The sequence below is a fragment of the Balearica regulorum genome, chromosome 2, assembly GCF_011004875.1.
Source record: "Balearica regulorum gibbericeps isolate bBalReg1 chromosome 2, bBalReg1.pri, whole genome shotgun sequence".
In the NCBI taxonomy this organism is placed as follows: Eukaryota; Metazoa; Chordata; class Aves; order Gruiformes; family Gruidae; genus Balearica; species Balearica regulorum.
Genome location: NC_046185.1, coordinates 46,410,872 through 46,429,672, shown reverse-complemented (window position 1 = coordinate 46,429,672; position 18,801 = coordinate 46,410,872). Strand labels below are relative to the sequence as shown.

The following is an 18,801-nucleotide window of genomic DNA, read 5'->3' as shown; positions in this document are numbered from 1 at the left end:
AGTTTCCTCTTTCATTTACACACGTCTGAATAATATGCAGTGTTTATTTTAATAATATTTTCTTAGTGGAGGCTTTTGGCCCATCCACATGCTGAACTGCTGTGAGGTTATTTTGCTGAAGTCTCACTACTGTGCTAAATAGTAATTGTAGCTTGTTTTTTCATTGATTTTTCTCTTATTCTTTATAGCTGAATAGCCAGGCTTTATTTGAAATAAAATCTTTTTTTCTGCTAACTCACTCAAGATAGTATTTTAAATAAACATTCCCTTTTCCCACGCCTATTTCTTAACTCATTTCCTAATCAATCCTGTCCTTTCTTTAAAGCATCTATTGGTAACACACACACCCCCTTTCCCACCCCTTCAATTTGTTTTCTTTCCTATTTTGACTTTGTTTATATTAAAATGACTACTGACTGTGCATGTCTCTAGCTGTGGTTGTACAAGCTGAGGTATTTTAAGGGATCTGATTTTCTGATAGTCTGTGCCAGCACTTTCTGAATGTAAGGCTCTTGTAAAGGCTTTATATTGGCTACCCAAAGTCATTCTTAATACTTAATATTTGACAATTTTGGCCCTACAAGTTTGATGAACAGCACTGAGTGTCAACGTTTTGTATTTGCTTTATATGTAATTCCCATTATAGGCCCAGGAATGAAAAAGTTACATAAATCAAATCCTAATCTCTTTACTTGCTTCAACTCTATCTTGTAAAAAGCTTCTACTGTGGTATTCAAAAACCAGAACAATTTACTTGTTCCCCTCTTGGTTCCTAACAAACAAAACCACTTCATATAAAACTCAGTAGACAAGTTTTATTGCAACCGCTTCGTAGAAAAGGGGGAGTGTTGTACCATGATTTTCTTTTAAATACTGCAAATTCTCCTTCTCTACTGGTGGATGATACTTATGGCACAGTCTGTAATACTCTGAAAACCTTTCTTGGCACTCAGTTTTTTATAAAAACAGGTTTCATTATGAAACTAGAAGTTTGGCTCGTGCTGGCAAGGAGCCTATATATATAGACCATGTTAGTCTATACTTGCATACAATTTTTACTAAAAGATATTTACTTTAAAATTAAAATTAATGAAATGTAGCTTAATTTTATTCATAAAATTTATTTTGAAAATTTGGAAGTTTTTATTCATAAACTATGTTTTGGAAGTAGTGAAATAATAAATTAAGGTTTGTAGTTTTAAAGTTTTACATGTTTCATTAATCATCTTATCTTTTACATTGAAATGTGTAAGTCTGAGGACTAACTTACTGTTCTATAAAACTAGACACCTGTTCATTTTCAATTTAATCTGAAAGTCTGGAAGCATTCAAGATGGATTTTACCCCTTTTTTAGAAGAGGAAGGAAAAAGGGAAAGAAAGAACATCAAAGAAGTAAAAATGAAACTCTAATGAAGGAGAAGAATCATAAACACTAATATAAAGTCTGTTTTCCTGCTGGTGTCAGCCTCATCTCTCATGGATTGAGTTAGCTCAGTCCAGAGCACCAGTTAAATACAGGAGAGCACTGTTTGCTCAACTCTCCTGAGTGGTCTTTACAAATTGACAATAAATACTGGCCATTAGTCTGTAAGTTAGTTTAGGGGCAGTAAGTATTTTGAAACTGATTTTGCCCTTCTTGCCGTGATTTTTCATGCTGAAGTTTTACTCTTTAGCACTGCGTTGCTTCAAGGTCCCGTGGAATGCTTCTGTTAATGTGTTTTCCTTCACTAGGTTTCTTGTGCTCCACAAATCCACAAATGTGATTCGAAACAACATCCCTTAGCACAGACTGGTGCTGTTAATGATTCTCTGCTTGAAATGGTGGAAAGCCAGGGAGCAGTGGGATGGAGAGAAGCGCAGGTACGAGTCATTATCCAAAGGGTGTACTGTTTGCCGGCAAGAGAAGGTAACAGAAGCCACGTTCAAGGAAACAAGCCTCTTTGTGCAACACCCATCATAAATTCAGATCCGCCAAATGTTAGGTGAGTATTAAGATGCATGAGAATTTTCCTGTTGAGGCTGTGATATATGAGAAACCGAAGAGGAGGGAGTTCAGAAATGTCATTATTAGTCGTCAGCTCACAGGGAATAAGCACGCTCAGCAATGTGCAGGGCTTTTGATGGAAGCGGTGTAGTTTTTTAATAGGTACAGTGTGACACAGAAGTAGTCCTGCCCAGAGGAGGGAAGGATCTGTCTATAGTTCATGTAATCAACAGATGACAGGAAGATTGAAAATGAATTAATGGAAAGTTGATTTAAAAACAGTGAGGATCATCGACATCTTATATTATTCCTTGACTTTCACAGAGTAACTGTTACTTCCCATTTACGTATTTTAGTCTCCAGTATGCTCTGCTAGTATGTTATGCTCATAGAGTTGTCTTTTGAAACAAAAGAGAAATACATAGAGAGATGGAGAAATGAAATGCTTTTCTGACATGGGGATTTTGCACTGATACCATTAGAGAAATGTAGGTGTACACATGCAAACTTTCATTATGAAGCCACTGGAAAAAGCTCCTGTTGACTTCTGGAAATCTGGAGGTCATAGCAGTTCAGCTCCTCTGTAGTAAAAAGTGATCTGGTATCAAAACATTAATGCCAATACAGAAATCTTAGACGTAAATCCCATGGAGCATACAGCTTTAGACCAGTGGTTTTAGCCTCTCTGTTTTAGTCTTTGCACCCTAACACTGGTCTGTTTTCGGTGCATGGAATCAAAAATGGGACCTTGTTTTCATAAGTACAAAAGATATGTCAGACAGTTTTCCTTCTGACTAGTACTGAACTGTTGAATCCTCCTCTTCTCCTTTTATGATCCTCAAGGTTTGAAACCAAAGACTGATTTCAAAGTCTTTCTCAGCAACTCTGGGTCTGAGATCACTGTGTCTGTTACTGAATTTCCTTCCTTTGGTTTTGCACTACCTTTTGGTTCATGCTGGCTTAAAATTTTAAAAGGTATGATACATTAGATTTTGTTTGCACTCAGGAATCTTATTAAAGTGAGTTACAGTGGCAGAGCTTATATAAAGCTTCAAAGTTCAACCTTTCAGGACATTAGGAGATTTATCTTTCTGCAGAGTTTAAAACCTGAATGGAGATTTGCAATTAGTTTAAAAGGTCTCATTGAGAACTCTCCAGATGTAATTTGCAATAGACTTTGAAGGGATTCTTCAAAAGTTTGAAGAATTCGAGTTCCTCTAAGCCACCCTGCTGGTGGACAGTGGCATGCTTGCAGGTCCTTCTTCCTGAGCTTTTGAAATACTGGAATTCTCCCAATTCTTGCTACTTTGTAAGCCACTAGATAATTTACAGCACTCATTGATCAATAATATTCCTCCAGGAGGAATTTAGGAAGATTGTTCTTTCCTAAAATACAAGCACAGAAAAGTAATTATCAACAGCCTTGTCCTCAGTATTTCTTAAAAGCTCCTTTACATATAATAGTTATATTGACCTTAACTTGCATCATCTTTTAAAAAGTAATTGGTACATCTTGTTGCATCAACTCATTGCTTTATATTTAATTCATTCTTTCTATAATATATATTTTTTTAAAAAGTGAGAAGAAAAGTACTTTACCAGCCCCACATCAATATGTGATTTTCAGAACAGTATTCCTCTGTATAGATTGTGAGACCCCACCTGCAGTACTGCATCCAGCTCTGGGGGCCCCAGTACAGGAGAGACATGGGGCTGTTGGAGCGAGTCCAGAGGAGGGCCACGAAGCTGATCAGACGGCTGGAGCACCTCTCCTGTGAGGACAGGCTGAGAGAGTTGGGATTGTTCAGCCTGGAGAAGAGAAGGCTCTGGGGAGACCTTATAGCAGCCTTCCAGTATCTGAAGGGGGCCTACAGGAAAGCTGGTGAAGGACTGTTTACAAGGGCATGGAGTGACAGGACAAGGGGTAATGGGTTTAAGCTGAAGAAGGGTCGATTTAGCTTAGATGTTAGAAAGAAATTCTTTACTGTGAGAGTGGTGAGGCACTGGAACAGGTTGCCCAGGGAGGTTGTGGCTGCCCCCTCCCTGGAAGTGTTCAAGACCAGGTTGGATGGGGCTTTGGGCAACGTGGTCTAGTGGAGGGTGTCCCTGCCCATGGCAGGGGGGTTGGAACTAGATGATCTTTAAGGTCCCTTCCAGCCCAAACCATTCTATGATTCTATGATTCTATGATTCTGTGATTTTCTTCCAGAGGGCTACATTTGATCAAAAGTCAGGGCAGCTGACAGTCTGTTATTCAAACTGATTTTTAACAACATCAATTCTAGCAGAGTTCAAATGATAATACCACCTCCATATCTCCTTTCCAACTTTTAACCAAAAGTATACTTAACTTGCAATCACACACTTTGAGGTAGTTAACCTGCCTGAGCCCACACCCTTCACAGGAATGGGGTGAAAGAAACCAGAAATCTCAGCTTGCACTTCATATGTCAAGCTTAAAATACAAATAAAATAAAAAATGAGAGTCCATTGCAGATGAGTACATGCTGTAGCTGGGTATTCTCACGTGTGGTTGTTAAACCGGCCTCTGGGAAGTTCCTCAAATTTTAGAGACGTCCCAGCTCAGAAAAGAGCTGGGTGGTTGTCCTTCGCAGCTATCAGACTGCCTTTTGGATCCTGAAGAGAAAAATCAACCCACTTTCTCTTTTGCAAAGAAGAGAAAGAACGCTTCTTTTAAAGACTGAGGAATGGAAACCACCTCATACTGCTTTATCAGCTGCTGTTTCCATGGCTGACAAGCATACACATGAGACTTTTCTCCTCTATCAAAAATGTCTGTGTCTGTCGCCTGATAGTGAGCAAAAGGGTCCAACGCCCTCTGGCAGTCCTTTGAACCAACTGATGGCTCATTCTTTTGTAATTAAAAAACACTCTTTTTTTTTGTAAACTTCTTTTTGTAAAGTAAAACTGCAATGAAAGCAACATTCGTATTTTATGAGGCAGTTGAGTTAGATAGTTCATTGTTTCGTAAACAAAAGTTTCTAATTAGATATTAAGGTAGATGAATAGTTAATTGATTTGTATTTTAGGCTGGTTTATTGTATATCTTCTTTTGTAGCACTCCACAATAACCTAGATGTTGTTGCCACAGGGAAGCATAAAAAACACAGTAAGCTGAAGAGAGGCATGAAATTGAATGGGGAGCAGGGGAAGTGATACATTTTGTACAAGGCATCCAGTTTCTAGAAAGAGACGCAAATTGTGGGAGAAACCTCTCTTTTCATTGTAAGGAAATGGATTCATTTAATTGGTTAAAACTAACACTGGTGAAGCGTAGAAATTATGGTAATGCCTATATGCATCTAGCTTTTATTGTTCATAAACACATATGTATAGAATACTGATAGATAAATGGATACATCTGATGGGTTTAAGTCTGTTTAGCTGAAGTATCTAAAACATTTTTCAGGGACGCTGAGAAATCATTACAGAGACCGAGAAGTTTTCTGATTTCTAATGTACGTAGATCGGTCCCACGTTCCCTGCAGTACTGTCCAATCATTGGCCTTTCCCCCTGTAATTAACTGATCTTGCAAATGGACTTTTCATGCTGAAGGAGTTTTATGGGGGAAAAAAAAGAAGAAAATATGACTCGCCATGACCGTCTGCCCATTTCCAGCATTCCTGGCATACTTTTTGCTGCCTTTTCCCCTCTGACGAGAGAGATACTTTTGCTAATGACACAACACGTGTTTGTCTAAACCCGATGATTTTTACTCTTTCTGAAAAAGGCCTGGCTTACACATAGGAGGATCCCAAAGAGACTCCTGTCAACCTGAGGAGCTCACTGGTGCTGAGGTGTCTGACTCACTGCGTCGGCCTTGTACTTTGTGTTCCCTGGGATAAAGCAGTGTATAATTTGGATTTTGCTCTTGCCAGTATCTGTTTGTTTTGAGTGGGCCACGTGAGTTCAGTAAAAAATAGAGCTGGTCAGTTTTATGCCTTAAAGGACAGGGCTGGTCGTGCGGAGTTGGTGAAACTAAAATAGACGCATTTTTAGGACTCGTAGGCAGTTAAACTGGTCAGAGCGCTCCAACAGTTTGGGTGAGGAGGCTGAACAGAAAAGGGTGTTGTCTATTAAGAAGGAAAAGCTAACCACTGCTAATATAAAACAATGCTAGCTATAGTGGTGAATCCACATTTTAAAATCTTTGTGGGTGACTAGAGAAATTTTCCATTCGCTTCTCTTGGCGTATGTTTTGACCTACTTCCTACCTGAACATTAGCACTCTAGCCTGCTATAACTTTCTATTCCAAGAAGAAATGAAAGACATTTACTTTAAAAAATAATGTGATCTGCCTCTATGCACTAATCATCAATAGTTCTTTCAGGTTTGCTCTTTATTTTGTTTTCCATTTGCCAGATCTTAGAGCAGTGGAAAGGCCTGCTGCCATGCAAGCAGGACCCTTGGGGAGCAAAATATTTAGAAGAGCCGAGGATTTGTATGAGCGGCTGGAAGAAATAGAAGTGTGGGGAAAGTCACATTTCTCTTTCTGAGCAGGCCTCCAGAAACATGATAGTCAGTTGCTGGGATTCATTATGCTCTAGCAAGTTGTTGCAAGTTTCTGAGTAGTCTGTTCCTATGTAATTCTGTGTAAAACAATTCTATTGGCAAGTGGTAATCCTATAAAATTAATTCATTTCAAAGTTGGATTTCCTTTTTTCCTCTTTTTCTTCATCTCATGATCTTTGCTGTTTATCTTAACACAAATCTAGTCAAGGGGTTAACCTGTCTGGAAGCATGCACAACTAAAAGTTGAATGTCAGGTGCTGCAACTAGCATTCCAAGTAGGTGGACTGATATATTGAAAAGTCACCCTTCTGGTACAGAAAACCTAGCTTAAATTTTATAAAGCATGTTGAAATAAACAACAACAACAAAAAACCCTGGAGGTCTTACTTGAAAAGAGCCCAGATTGGAAAGGACTGTCGTGAAAGATCCATGTTCACAGATGCTAACATCTGTCAGAATGTTTTTTGTGGCTGACTTAAATCTGTTTACAGCATTCCATTTGTTTTCTGTGTTTTTTCAACAAAACATTTTAAATGGAATGGTCATAAATGCAAGTTTTTAAAAATTACATTATGTTTCTGGGATGTGATTTTTCAAGTGGGAAATAAACAGGAAATAGGTAACTGAAGTGCAGTAGAGAGTACTCCATAAGCTAGAAGTTTTCTCTGACTTCCCCTTTTCAGATCCTTCTCAGAAGTGAAGATGCGTGCTTTTAATATTCTTGCAAAGTAGTCTAATTGCTTCTTGACAGACTTGTAATAGTTCTCCTAGCAGCTGTGGTTCAAGGTCTAGTAACCTTCTTCTGCTTTGAAGTATCTCCTTTATTTATTTATTTTATACACAGTTAAGACTCCCTGACACTTGGATTATTCCCTTTTGCCTCCACCCTGCTCTATTTGTAATTCTCAAACTGGAGCCACCAAAACAGAGAGTAAGGGCAAAAGACTATTGGAAAAACAGCTTTGGTATCACATTTTCCAGCTGAGACATTAAATTGTATTAAATATTTAACACTGTAGCTTCCCTGTGCTGTTGCCCAGATAGCCCTGAAAGTCTGTTTTCCCTGCTGCCGATGCTGCAGACGGGTAGATGGAACTTGGACTTCTTCCAGTGCCACTGTAGTACAACAATTTGTTAATTTGACATTACCATTTATTTTTCAGTGCTAAATATTTACATAGTCTTATTCTGTCCAAGGGCAAGGTGAAAGCACTGTTATCTGATATACTCTGTACAAAGGAAAAAAAGGACCCCTCAACATACACCACCGTTTTTCAGCCCTGCACCAGGAATAGGCAATTAAACAATTTGCCATTGTTCTAAAATATGTCAGGGCAGTGGTAAAAGCTGCTGATATAGAAGAGGTTCTCAAGATAACAGTAGCCAGCATAGACCACAAGTGTGACAGGGATTCAGTCTCTTTGGAAAGCAAATGGTCAGGAACAGAAGCCTACTGTCAGGTGGCCAACAAGGGGTGTGCAGGGTCCTGTATGCGTCTAGCAAAACGGAGACACTAGTTGCTGGCTTATATTTCCTCCATTCTCAGCTACCTAAGACTGATCAGTAAAGTGCTCGTATATTCACAGAAGATAATCACACCCTCCCCAAAGCCTTTTGTTGGTCAAGAAGGAGGAGTAGCTCTACTTATGATGTATTCCCCATGACAGAGAAATTACAGAGATATGGAAATAACATAGAGAGACCGATAAATGGTACGGAAGCATCATTATGGAGAGTTGTGTATTCACCACCACTTACCTTGTAACCATACTGTTTCACACCTCCCACATCTGATGATTGCATACTGGGCTTTAGAAAGCTGGGGAAGCTTTATTGCACCCAAACACCTCATATCCCACTGCTGTCTGTTTTATGGCTGTATCCACCCAACTGATTGTTTTCAAGGGAATATGTAAATGGGTGCAATGGGAAGAGTGACATGGTCCCCCATATATTCTCCTATAGTGGAGACCAGTCTAGGGAGCAGAAAACGAAGAATCTGAAAAGGTGATTTTCCAGTCCTAGAGCCACAATCAAGGTATGTGCTGTTGTATGACATCTGGTTTAAACCAGGAATAGCAATTTTCCAGCACCTGTAATTTGTCAAGAATTATTCTAAGATGGCCTACATAAAAGGTATGGAATCTTCCCCTTGGTTTTGATCTTTCTTCCCCTTGAATTTTTGTATCTCTGAAAGTTATGTGGTTGACAGAACTGAGAGCAGAAATCCTCCATGTGTGTTTTATGCCTCCACCTTTCACTGACTACATGACTTCAGTCCTGACCTGGAGGAAGTGTTAAAGTCATGCTGGAGCTCTCCAAAACTTTTGTAAAAGCCAGATTGTGTCTCTGGGATTTGTTTTCCTGCTAGCATGGTACAGAAGGCAAGGACCATGAGCAGTGATAAATGTTATAAATGCCTAGATGGACACACACTGAGCTAACAGTTGGGAGATAAATTTAACTACCCAAATATTGCATGTAATTTCTGTGCAACTTGGGCAGGTAAATACTTTGTATGCATAGCCTTAAGTATCTGCATAGAGCAGCAGATGCGCAAAGAAACATCAGCATAAATTTAATACAATAGCAAGTTTCCGAAAAGGAGGATTCTTAGAAATAACTTTTTGTCATAAGCTTTGTAAAAGCTTCTGTTTGGATATAACAAATCAGTACTCCTTGGAAAGGTGTTACAAAGATACTCTTAATTGTTTGGGAAGAAGGAGGTCTTTTGTCCTGAAGAGTATAGAGTCAGGAATACACTGTCCTATGTGGTTTTAAAATTATGGGCACACTCTAGTAATTAAGACAGACTTTGAAAGGGACAATATTGCTGCGACGTAGGCCTGTACATCTGTATCTTAAGTTTTTATACACTTTCTTTTATAGAATACAAAAGATTAAGATACAGCAAACAATACGAATGAAATAAACTCCTCAGAGAAGACAATCTTAATTAGTTCTTTCAGTAAGCATTGTGGTTTACAATTGGTACGTAACTTATAAATGCACTTAACGAAGTCATCTTATGCTCACGTGCCAGTCCTGACCAGCTGCAGTGCCTGCTGCTTTTGTTCCATTTCTCGCAGCCAAAGGCAGTCAGCAACATCAGACTGGGTAGGGATCTGCTACGGGCTGTGCTGAGATCCTCAAACTCATTTCAGTTAATGCCTTGACCCCCTCTTTGGTTAAAGGGGGCTTCACAGGGTTTGGAGAACATACTCCTCAAAGGAGAAAAATAATGAGCAAAGGCCTGGGAAGAACTTACTGTGTATCACAGTGTAAGGACTTAAGTGGAATGGTAGTTAAGAGATTTAGTTATTTTTATAATTTTATTCCTACAGTAAGAAAAAAGGAAATGATTCATCTGATACATACTGCCTGATACATGTTCAAAATGATTTTGTAACTCACTGAATTTAGATACTTGATTTGAGGCCTGTGTTTGGCTGCAGCATGAGCACCTCTGGACAACCTGCTTTACAAGTGCTTAAGGCTAGGACTGAATGCAAAATATATTTCTGAGAGGTTTCACATTTAAATGGACCAAGAATGATGTCATGAAGTTGCAGAGTGTAATTTTTGGTCATGTTTGTGTTGTGGGCTGTGTTTCATTCACTATCACATGATAACAGGATTTTATATCCATATTTTAAAAATTATTTCTCTGTATCAGTAGTTTCTGAACTCTGGCGCTCTTACTTTTGGTGGTATGCCAGTCATTGAGACGGATCTCACAGAAGCAGCTCCAGATCTGCCCTTCTGGAGGTGCTAACCTGAGCCACCAGGCAGTTGCCACCAGCCAACTGCACAATCTTTGTGCAGCTCAGAGGCACTTACTGATCTGTGTAACCAGAGGTGCAAGGGCTGCATCTGAAAGCTGACTTCATATGGCCACCTGAGAGTGGGCTGAGGGTATTGATTGCTCCCAGTAGCCTTCCTTGTGTCTGCAGCAGTGGAAGGAAGGAGGCAAAGATGGAAGTGAAAGCAGCAGGCAGGCTCTCCCTGGCTTTGTGCTGGGTCCTCTGCCTCTGTCCTCTGTCCGCTGGCTTTCACATACACACGAATGCAGGTAGCAGGTAGGAGTGAAATTCCAGTGCAGTGAAGTCTCTAGAGTGTTTCCACTTTCCATGCATTTGTGCTGCAGTTTGACACTTGGAACTTGTGCTGTCACTGCATGATCTTGTCTTGTCTTATCCTGTAAAGCGGCATCATCCTTACCTAGGAAGATGGCTTTAAGGCAATCATTATAGAAGTATAAAATTATTCCATGTTTCTCAGTAATTTCCCAACTATTCTAGACCAAAGACAGCCACGTACTTACGAGTGCCTGCCTGGCAGGTCAGGTACGACCCCTTCCACAGCTGTGCAATCGTGGTCCCAATTCAGCACGTGCTGCAGGAACTCCACCAGCAAGGAGACCTTCACTTCTATTTCTGAGTGAGTGAACAGGGGAACTGCGAGGAATGCACCATTAGTGAGGTGGGATAAAAGATTGCACTGGAGTCCCAGCTTCACAGAGGTGGGAAGTGAGGTTGGGATCATGGAAATAGAGTCTCAAGCAAGTGCGTGGTAGGTCATAGGAGAAGGAAGTAATGTGTGGAGCTGAGGTCCTCGTATGAGGAGTATGAGAGTGGTCATAAGGTATTAAAATAATCATTTTGTGCAAGTTACCTTTCTGTCTGCCCATTAATTTCTCTTCAGCCTATATAGTTCTGCTATGGATTTCCTCTCTGAGGCAGCAACGTTCCCCACTGTTGAACTCAAATGTGATCTAGTCATGACAGCTACAGATGTTCTTGTCTTTGTCCTGTAACAACAGGATTATGCATTTTCCCCTGCCTCTGAACAAATGCCAAAATTTGTAAATTCTGTTTGGCATGAGGAAAAACGTGCAAGGAAATTAATTTGATTGGAACAAGAAGTTATGTCAAATCTTCAATATAGAACTATAAATTAACTGACTGTAGTAACATAATGTAAATGGGAAGTGGAAGAGCTTGTTAGCAAAAACATTCAGTGCCTAATCTTTGCAAAAGTGTTTTTAATTTCTTTACTTCTATTTATTTGTAAGTGCGTATTTCCTTTGCAAGGGAGCTGAAAACTGCCAAAACTTTCTTGCTGCAGCCTGGGCTGTTTAGTCATGATTAAAAGTATCTGTGATAGGAGCTCATCTCTTCTACCTTGGTGCTTCTGTGTATCTGACTCATCATCCATATTTGGACTGCCAGGGTATAGGGGAGAATTGTAGCAATAAGATCCTCAGAAAACAGGCTTTTGAAGTGGATGCCTCAACAGTGAGGAAAATCTGTGGCTCTCAGGCTGTTTTCCCTTCAACAGTGTAAGTGGGGAGGGAGTCTGCTAACACCATGGATTTGTAAGAAATGAGTTGCAAATCGGGTTATAGGGACCAAGTAGAAGGGGGAGATCTCAAAGCAAGAAGAGGTGCCACCTCTAATTTGGAGGTTGTCACTTCAGCAAATCAACAAACTGCAAACAGCTAATTGATTTTTAAATGCTTGCAAAGGGTTGCACCATGTTGGATAACACCTGTGTGTTAGATTTAGGAAACTGCTGTGTAGCCAAATAGATTATATTCTAACCTTCGTTTGATTCTCGTTAAATATGTAGAAGCTGGATTTGGGGGTGACTGACATGGCTGCAGTTGCTGTTTGGGTAGTGCAAATCAGAGGAAGTTAAAAAATAATGCATTGGACCCAATCATGACAATGAAGAATCATGATCCTTGGAAACAGAATTTTTTTTAAAAATGTACTTTTGAGTGATTCTAAGCTTTTTGGGTGAAGAACCCAAAATTTCATCAGCCTCGTGTAAAGGATTTCCTCTATAAAAATGAAAAAGAAAAAAAGCTGGGTATGATTTTTACTTACTGGTGAGACTTCAGAAGCTGAGGTCTTAAGATACACATCCAGTATTTTGAAATGGAAAATAAATCTGAAAACAGCCAGTAAGTACTGTTACATGCTTTATGTGCTTCTAAAAGAAGACTCCCCTTTTTCCTGTAAGGTGGCCTAATGCTCAGACAACGCTGGCTTGTGACAATTGTTAGGAACCGGCAAATACAGGACTGGAAGGAATTGTGCAAAGACCTGAAGGGTTTGTCTCTGCCTGAGGTCACCTGCTGAAGAAATGCTTACAAACAGACAGTGACAAAGTAACTGTTTTCAAGACAAGACTAACTATTTTAAAATAGGAGATAAACAGTCCAATAGTCAAAGAATAATGAAGAATGTGTGTGTGCGCGCACAGCACGGCTGAATAAAATATCTGAGTGTTGTAGCACTTCAGTATCCTCATGTTTCTGTCTGCATTTGTAACCCTGGAGTTGCATGCATCCTCTTTTCCATTAAATAGATTTTTTTTTTCCTTTTCTGTATGTGTACTGGATAAATCTGAGTCTCTTTCTTTTTTCTGCAATTTTGTTTTATATTTGGCACAATGAAAATATAAATCCTGTAGTAAGTTTTGAGAGCAGGCACAACTCTGAAGGGTCTTTGCATGTCGCTGTATGCATTATTTATTATAACCAAATTCATAACAGCAGTACAGCATAGCAAAGTAATATTACAGCAAAACACGCAATATATTGTAAGAATCAGGCTGTGTTCAGCTTCAGTGCGGACTGACGTTTTTATGCCCGTAGGTCAGTCCCCTGGTTACTAGATACTTCCTTCCTTTATCCCGAGCCATCGCTAAAAGCCCAGGGCTCTGGCTTGCGGGAGGATTTGCTGGGCGAGCCGGATGGCCACGTGGTTCGTCTCTCCCCCTGCGTCCCCCCATGCTCAGTGTGTCTCTGCACACCCTGTTCGGTAAACAAACTTTGGAGAAACCAGAGCGAGCTGGTTCAGAGCAGCCAGTTCATTCACACAGACCACTTGGAAAGTGATGCCTTTGCGCAGCCTTGACGTACGGGCTGGGGGAAGTGGAGAAGTTAGTATTTATGTTTTCATTAATGCTTTTTATAGCTGCGCGCCAGCTGTAGCTAGTTAACATTAGCCTAGGACATCTATTAGCGTGCAGACCTCTTACGCAGGATAAAGGGCTTCTGATGGAAACAGAGTTGTTACTCATGGTACTCATGGCTGTGTGTTTACATGAAGGCTGTTTGTGCTGACATAGGATATATATTAGAACAGCATGCACCTTTTTAATGAACAGATTTTCCAGCATCCAAGGGGATTTTGTGTAAAAACCTTTAGTGTAGCAAATCGTAAGATTTGCATCTTTAAATGGCTTGTTGCTTGTTTAAAAGCTATTCTTTTTAAATAATGCTTTGCAGCTACGCAGATACAAAAAGTATTTTCTGTTTGGCTTTTAGGATGAGTCGGGAATAAGCAGTATTCCTGCAAGTCTTGAACACACCAGTTTGGACTGCTAATTTTTTTGCTATGAATGATGTAAGTGGCTGGCAGTAGCACAGGATGAATTGGACCTAAGGGTTTGGCCCAGAGGAATTGATGGCTCAGCTATCCTTCTCTGGTTTCTCCCAGTTCTTGCTTTTTCTTTTTTTTCCCCCTCTTCTTCTGGAAGATAGTCAGAATGGTATTTAAAAATAAATAACAAAAGCAACTGCAAAACAGAGAATGAGGAAGGCAGAAGTGGTGCTGTTTTTAGAGCTCCAGTATGACAAGCACCATGGTCTCTGGTATTTGCGTCAATATGACACTTTCCTTTCCCGGTCAGTCAGTGTTCCCCAAACAATTCTGACAGCTCCGCTCGTCCAGGCAACTGGCAGAGGCACCTAAAGAAGTAGGACATTTTGGCTATCCTCTGCTTTGCATTTCTGTAGAAGGTGTAGAATGAGCTTATTGCTTTCTCACAGATAATTTAGTAATTTTAATAATTAAAGCTTTGGAATGGAAAGTTGCGGGACTGGCTTCCCTCTCAAGTTTTCTTCTCCTGAGGAAGGTAGATTGCACTGAAGACCATCATTGCTATTCCTCTTCTTCCCAGGTCTTTTGCCTCTACTTGCAATGTGTTTTACAGAAACTAGAGAAGATTCCTGAGCTGTTGTAAAACGGTCTCAGCGTGAATTTCCATTCCTCTTATCTTCGTCACAGTCCCACCAGTTGTCAGTGATGGACTCTTCAAATTGAGGGGAATTCAAAAAGTTCATTGTAAAAAGCTTTAGTTTGCCCTGTTAAGCCTAGCCTGCTCATGAAAATGTTAATTACATCAGCCATCATCATGTCAGAATTATACCTTTATGGTTCACGAAGAGAAGCTTTACAACATGTCGTGGTTTAGCCCCAGCCAGCAGCTAGACCATGTGGCCACCAGCTTACTCCTCCACCCCCGGTAGGATGGGGAGGAGAATTGGAAGAAAAATGTAAAACTCATGGGTTGGGATAAGAACAGTTTACTAGGACAGCAAAGGAAGAGGAAAACAACAACAACAATTCTTAGAATATACAAAGCAGGTGATACACAATGCAATTTGCTAACCCCTAGAGACCAATGCCCAAGCAATGACTCCTCCTCCCTGGCCAGCCCCCTTTATATACTGAGCATGATGTCTTATGGTATAAAATATCCCTTTGGCTCGTTTGGTCAGTTGTCCTGGCTCTGTCCCCTTCCAGCTTCTTGTGAAAATGAACTCTATCCCAGCCAAAAAACAGGACATAAAGCTATTCTTTGTCATCTGCATAACAGTATCTATATGTGAAACTGCTGAGTAGCCCCAGATGCCAATGTCAACTTACATGTCTTACCAAGACAAAAAGTTCAGGTTATCTCCCAAAATTGAATCACTTCTAATCTCCTGTTCAGACAAATGTCCTCCACCCATCCATTTAGGTACACCACCCTTAATGATCCACTTGAAAAGAATGTGACAAGCTCTTAAAAGCCCTGTGAGACTGTGGAAGCACAGCTCATGAATTATGCGTGTTCAGTGCCTACAGCTGTACCCTTGAAATACAGGTGGGAAAACTTCTATCAGCAGTATCTAGACTTCCCTACAGAGCGTGTTCTGTGATTTGGCTCCGTATTACCTTTACACATGTGGGTCAAGGCTCAGTTCATTCCAATTTCAAAGTCAGCTATTTTTTTGAGGGCCAGAAGAGTAATTTCTTACTCAGGCAAAGTCAAGTTTTGATGTGTTCATGTTCTTCCTTTTAATGCAAACCAGCAAAATTGTGCTGGAATGTTTTGCACCATTTGGTAAATCTGCTGGAGACTTTTGTTCATTGTGATCTGATAGAAAACATTTTTGTTCATATTTACTATTCTCCTAAATGCTTCATAAGCGGTTTTTATTATGTACGTGGAAGTGACCTATGCGGTGTCATCACGTGCTGGCCCTTTGCCTTGTTTTGAATTGACTGTTCTGCCATTCAGGATCCTTTCTCATTTGTGTCTGAAACTAGAACCTCTGTGCAAGAACTTAGCTGAAGGAATGTGGGGAATTGGGAAAAGCAGTTTTGTCGAACAGGTTTTTTCCAACAAAGATGCATGGGACAATCAGCATCGTGCTGCTAGCTTTGGATATTGTGGACATAGATCGGTGTATCAGATACTGTATTACAGGACCGTGTAGCCTAAAAATCAATGTCTTTCTCCTCTAAACATTTTGCAAAGGCCTTTTTAGTGTTTTCTCAAAGTCCATTGTGGTGAGGCTTCTTCAGCACGTGTCACCTCCTTACGGATCCGTTGCCAAAAGCGTAACCTGGCTATTGACATCACCTGTCCTGGCTCCTTGGGAAATTAACTCTATCCTTGCCAGAACCAGGAGATCCATGCTTCTGTGACATCTAATTTAATACGGCCAAATTTAACATAGCCAGCTCTTGACTGATCAATCCCTTCCGTGAGTCAGTTGTCTGTTCTCTTTAATTTGTGAGTCTTGCTAGTTTTTCCAGCACACAAAGAACATGTGTTTGGAGGTAAGGAGCCATTTTTGACCCTTTGCAGCATGGATTTTCCTATTCCTCAAATGCTGTGACAGCGTAGAATAGTACATAATTATGCCTTGCAACCAAGCAAATCTTTTTGGCCAAATCTGGCAGGAGTTTTTCTCTGATTTTTTGGATGGCTTTTTCTGATGGCTTGAGGATGGTCTTTTTCTTGTGTGTTCTGTCCACAGCATCCTAATGAGGCACATGATATGTGGGAGGCATGGATAGGAGAGAGATAACGCTGCAGTTTCTGTCATCAGGCAGTACTGGGTTGACAGCTACTAATTTTATCTAATCTATTCACCATATACCTTACTCCTTATGCTGAGTGATTGCCAGAAAACTCCCTTGGCCCCTTTGCAAAATAACTTAATGCATCTTTTCTCTCTCTATATATATATGTATTAGGTTAGTATATTTCAGATCTTGGAAATAATTGTGTTGCCTGCTTAAAAAAAAAGGAGACAGGAAACATCTGTCTTGGGGTACAGATGTGCAAATGAAATGGATGCTAAAGAAGAGGGACCTTTAAGGAGATATTGGAATCAGAGACCTTGTTGGTGTGGTTGGGAAAGCCATCCATACACACTACAACATTAATAAAGATAAGAGACAGCAGAAAAATTAATACTATTTTCTGTAGATTAGTTAGGTGGCCTATTGTTCTCCCCCCCCCCGCATTTGTTTCATTCAGCTGTTAAAATCTGCTGAAGAACGTGAGCAGTCCAAGCAAACTGCCGTGTATGTCATGTGCCTAGTCTGATGGGGCATGAACTTGATTAAGGTTTCTAGATATTTTTGTGATAATTAGCATGTGTACCCTATGGCAGAAGAGTGAAAAAACCCCCTCTATTATTATTATTCATATGGTGCCATTTACCAATAACAGTTTTTCATTTCTATTTCTATTTGGAAATGCTGAGCTGATTTAAGCTTCCAGACTAAACTGAATTGATGGTCTCTGCTAAAATGTAAGTTACAATTTCTATAAACCAATTGTCACTTTATGTTGAGCACTGGAAACTATCAAATGGAAACATTCTTTATATACCAGTGACTTTGACAATATCTTAATTACTCTTTTTTTCCCCCAGTTATCAGTGACCTTTAACTACCAGTTTCCTCCACCAGTCTAAGTCCCATTTTCTCAGTCCCCCACATCTAACATCTAAAACCTCAGATGTTTTGTTCCTAGCAGTACCTCTTCTAGTGTATTTGAGTGTGTTCTTGCAATTAGTCAAACTCACAGGTTTTCTTCATCCTGTTGTGAAGAAAGTGTTGGCTGACCAGGCTTTTCTAAGTGGGGAAGAAGGCAGCAAGGTAAGATTGGAGGAGTGTTCCCACACTGGGCACTTTAGGCCAAGGATGAATGTACAGAAGGGTGTTGAAATCTTGGGAGAAGCTGCCGGCAGTGAGTGAGAGTGATGGTCTTGTTGGGCAGCTTCCCATGGGAGTTGGCAGGATGGTGATATGTGAAAGATGTGGTAGGGTTAATTCTTTTAATGAGCAAATGCTCAACTACGCTTCCAGTCACCAGCTTTTCTGGCTTGTGTCTACTAAACTGTCCAGTAGGGGAGTGGGAAAATAAAAAAGAAGTCCAAAGCAAGCTCTTTTTATTATGAAATTATGACAATTTTGGTTTTTCAACATAATGAGTTGCCCTGAAAATTCAGAGCCTTAAACCCATTCCCCTCACTCCCTTTCCTCACTGCCCCAGCAATGTAGAAAAATGCAGATAAACATAGAAGGCTTACCTATGCACAGAATTCACAGTGTAGGGTACCCATTTAAACTCTATTAATTTCCCACAGTAAAATTATTTTGTTATGCACATCTGAAGGGATTTTGTCTAGTTAAGGGTTAGTGCCAGAAAGTTCTTCAGCAACAGCTTGTCCGATATTTTTCCCACTAAATGCTTCTTCAGTCACCTTCCATCTTCTGCTCTTGATCTAGGGACTAAGACTTCTCTATTCATCTTTATAGCAGCAGCACTCAAACTGGGTATCACAGACTTCCTGCCAACCCCTCCACTTTGGAGAGGCAGGAGAGAGGGAGGGAGGACAACTGGAATGTGCTTGTGGAGGAGTCAGGGATGCCGATGCACTAGGGGAGTGCAATGGAGGGGGCATTTCAGCAGCGGGGGCCAGGGTGGCCACGGGGGAATGTGACCCCGTGAGAGATTGCTGTGCTCGCAGGGCTGGATGTACGCATAGGCAGAGAGCAGGAGCCCAAAAAACATGTGGCTCCTGCTGTTGCTGAATCCTACCCTGCCAGTTCTCCATGGAGGCCTCTAGTATGGGTTCAGTAGCTCCTGTATGTATAGCTCCTCTAGTATGGGTTCAGTAGCTCCTGGCAGCCACGGGC

General features: G+C 40.5%; 1 protein-coding gene across 1 annotated transcript in view; it reads left to right on the top strand.

The window, feature by feature from the left end:
• The window catches only part of SPIDR (scaffold protein involved in DNA repair), a 210,561-nt gene that overhangs the window by 139,696 nt on the left and 52,064 nt on the right, over positions 1-18,801 (top strand). Inside the window, exon 10 of the mRNA XM_075744139.1 lies at positions 1,733-1,983. Coding sequence (XP_075600254.1) covers positions 1,733-1,983 — 251 coding nt within the window. The remainder of the gene's footprint in view (positions 1-1,732; positions 1,984-18,801) is intronic.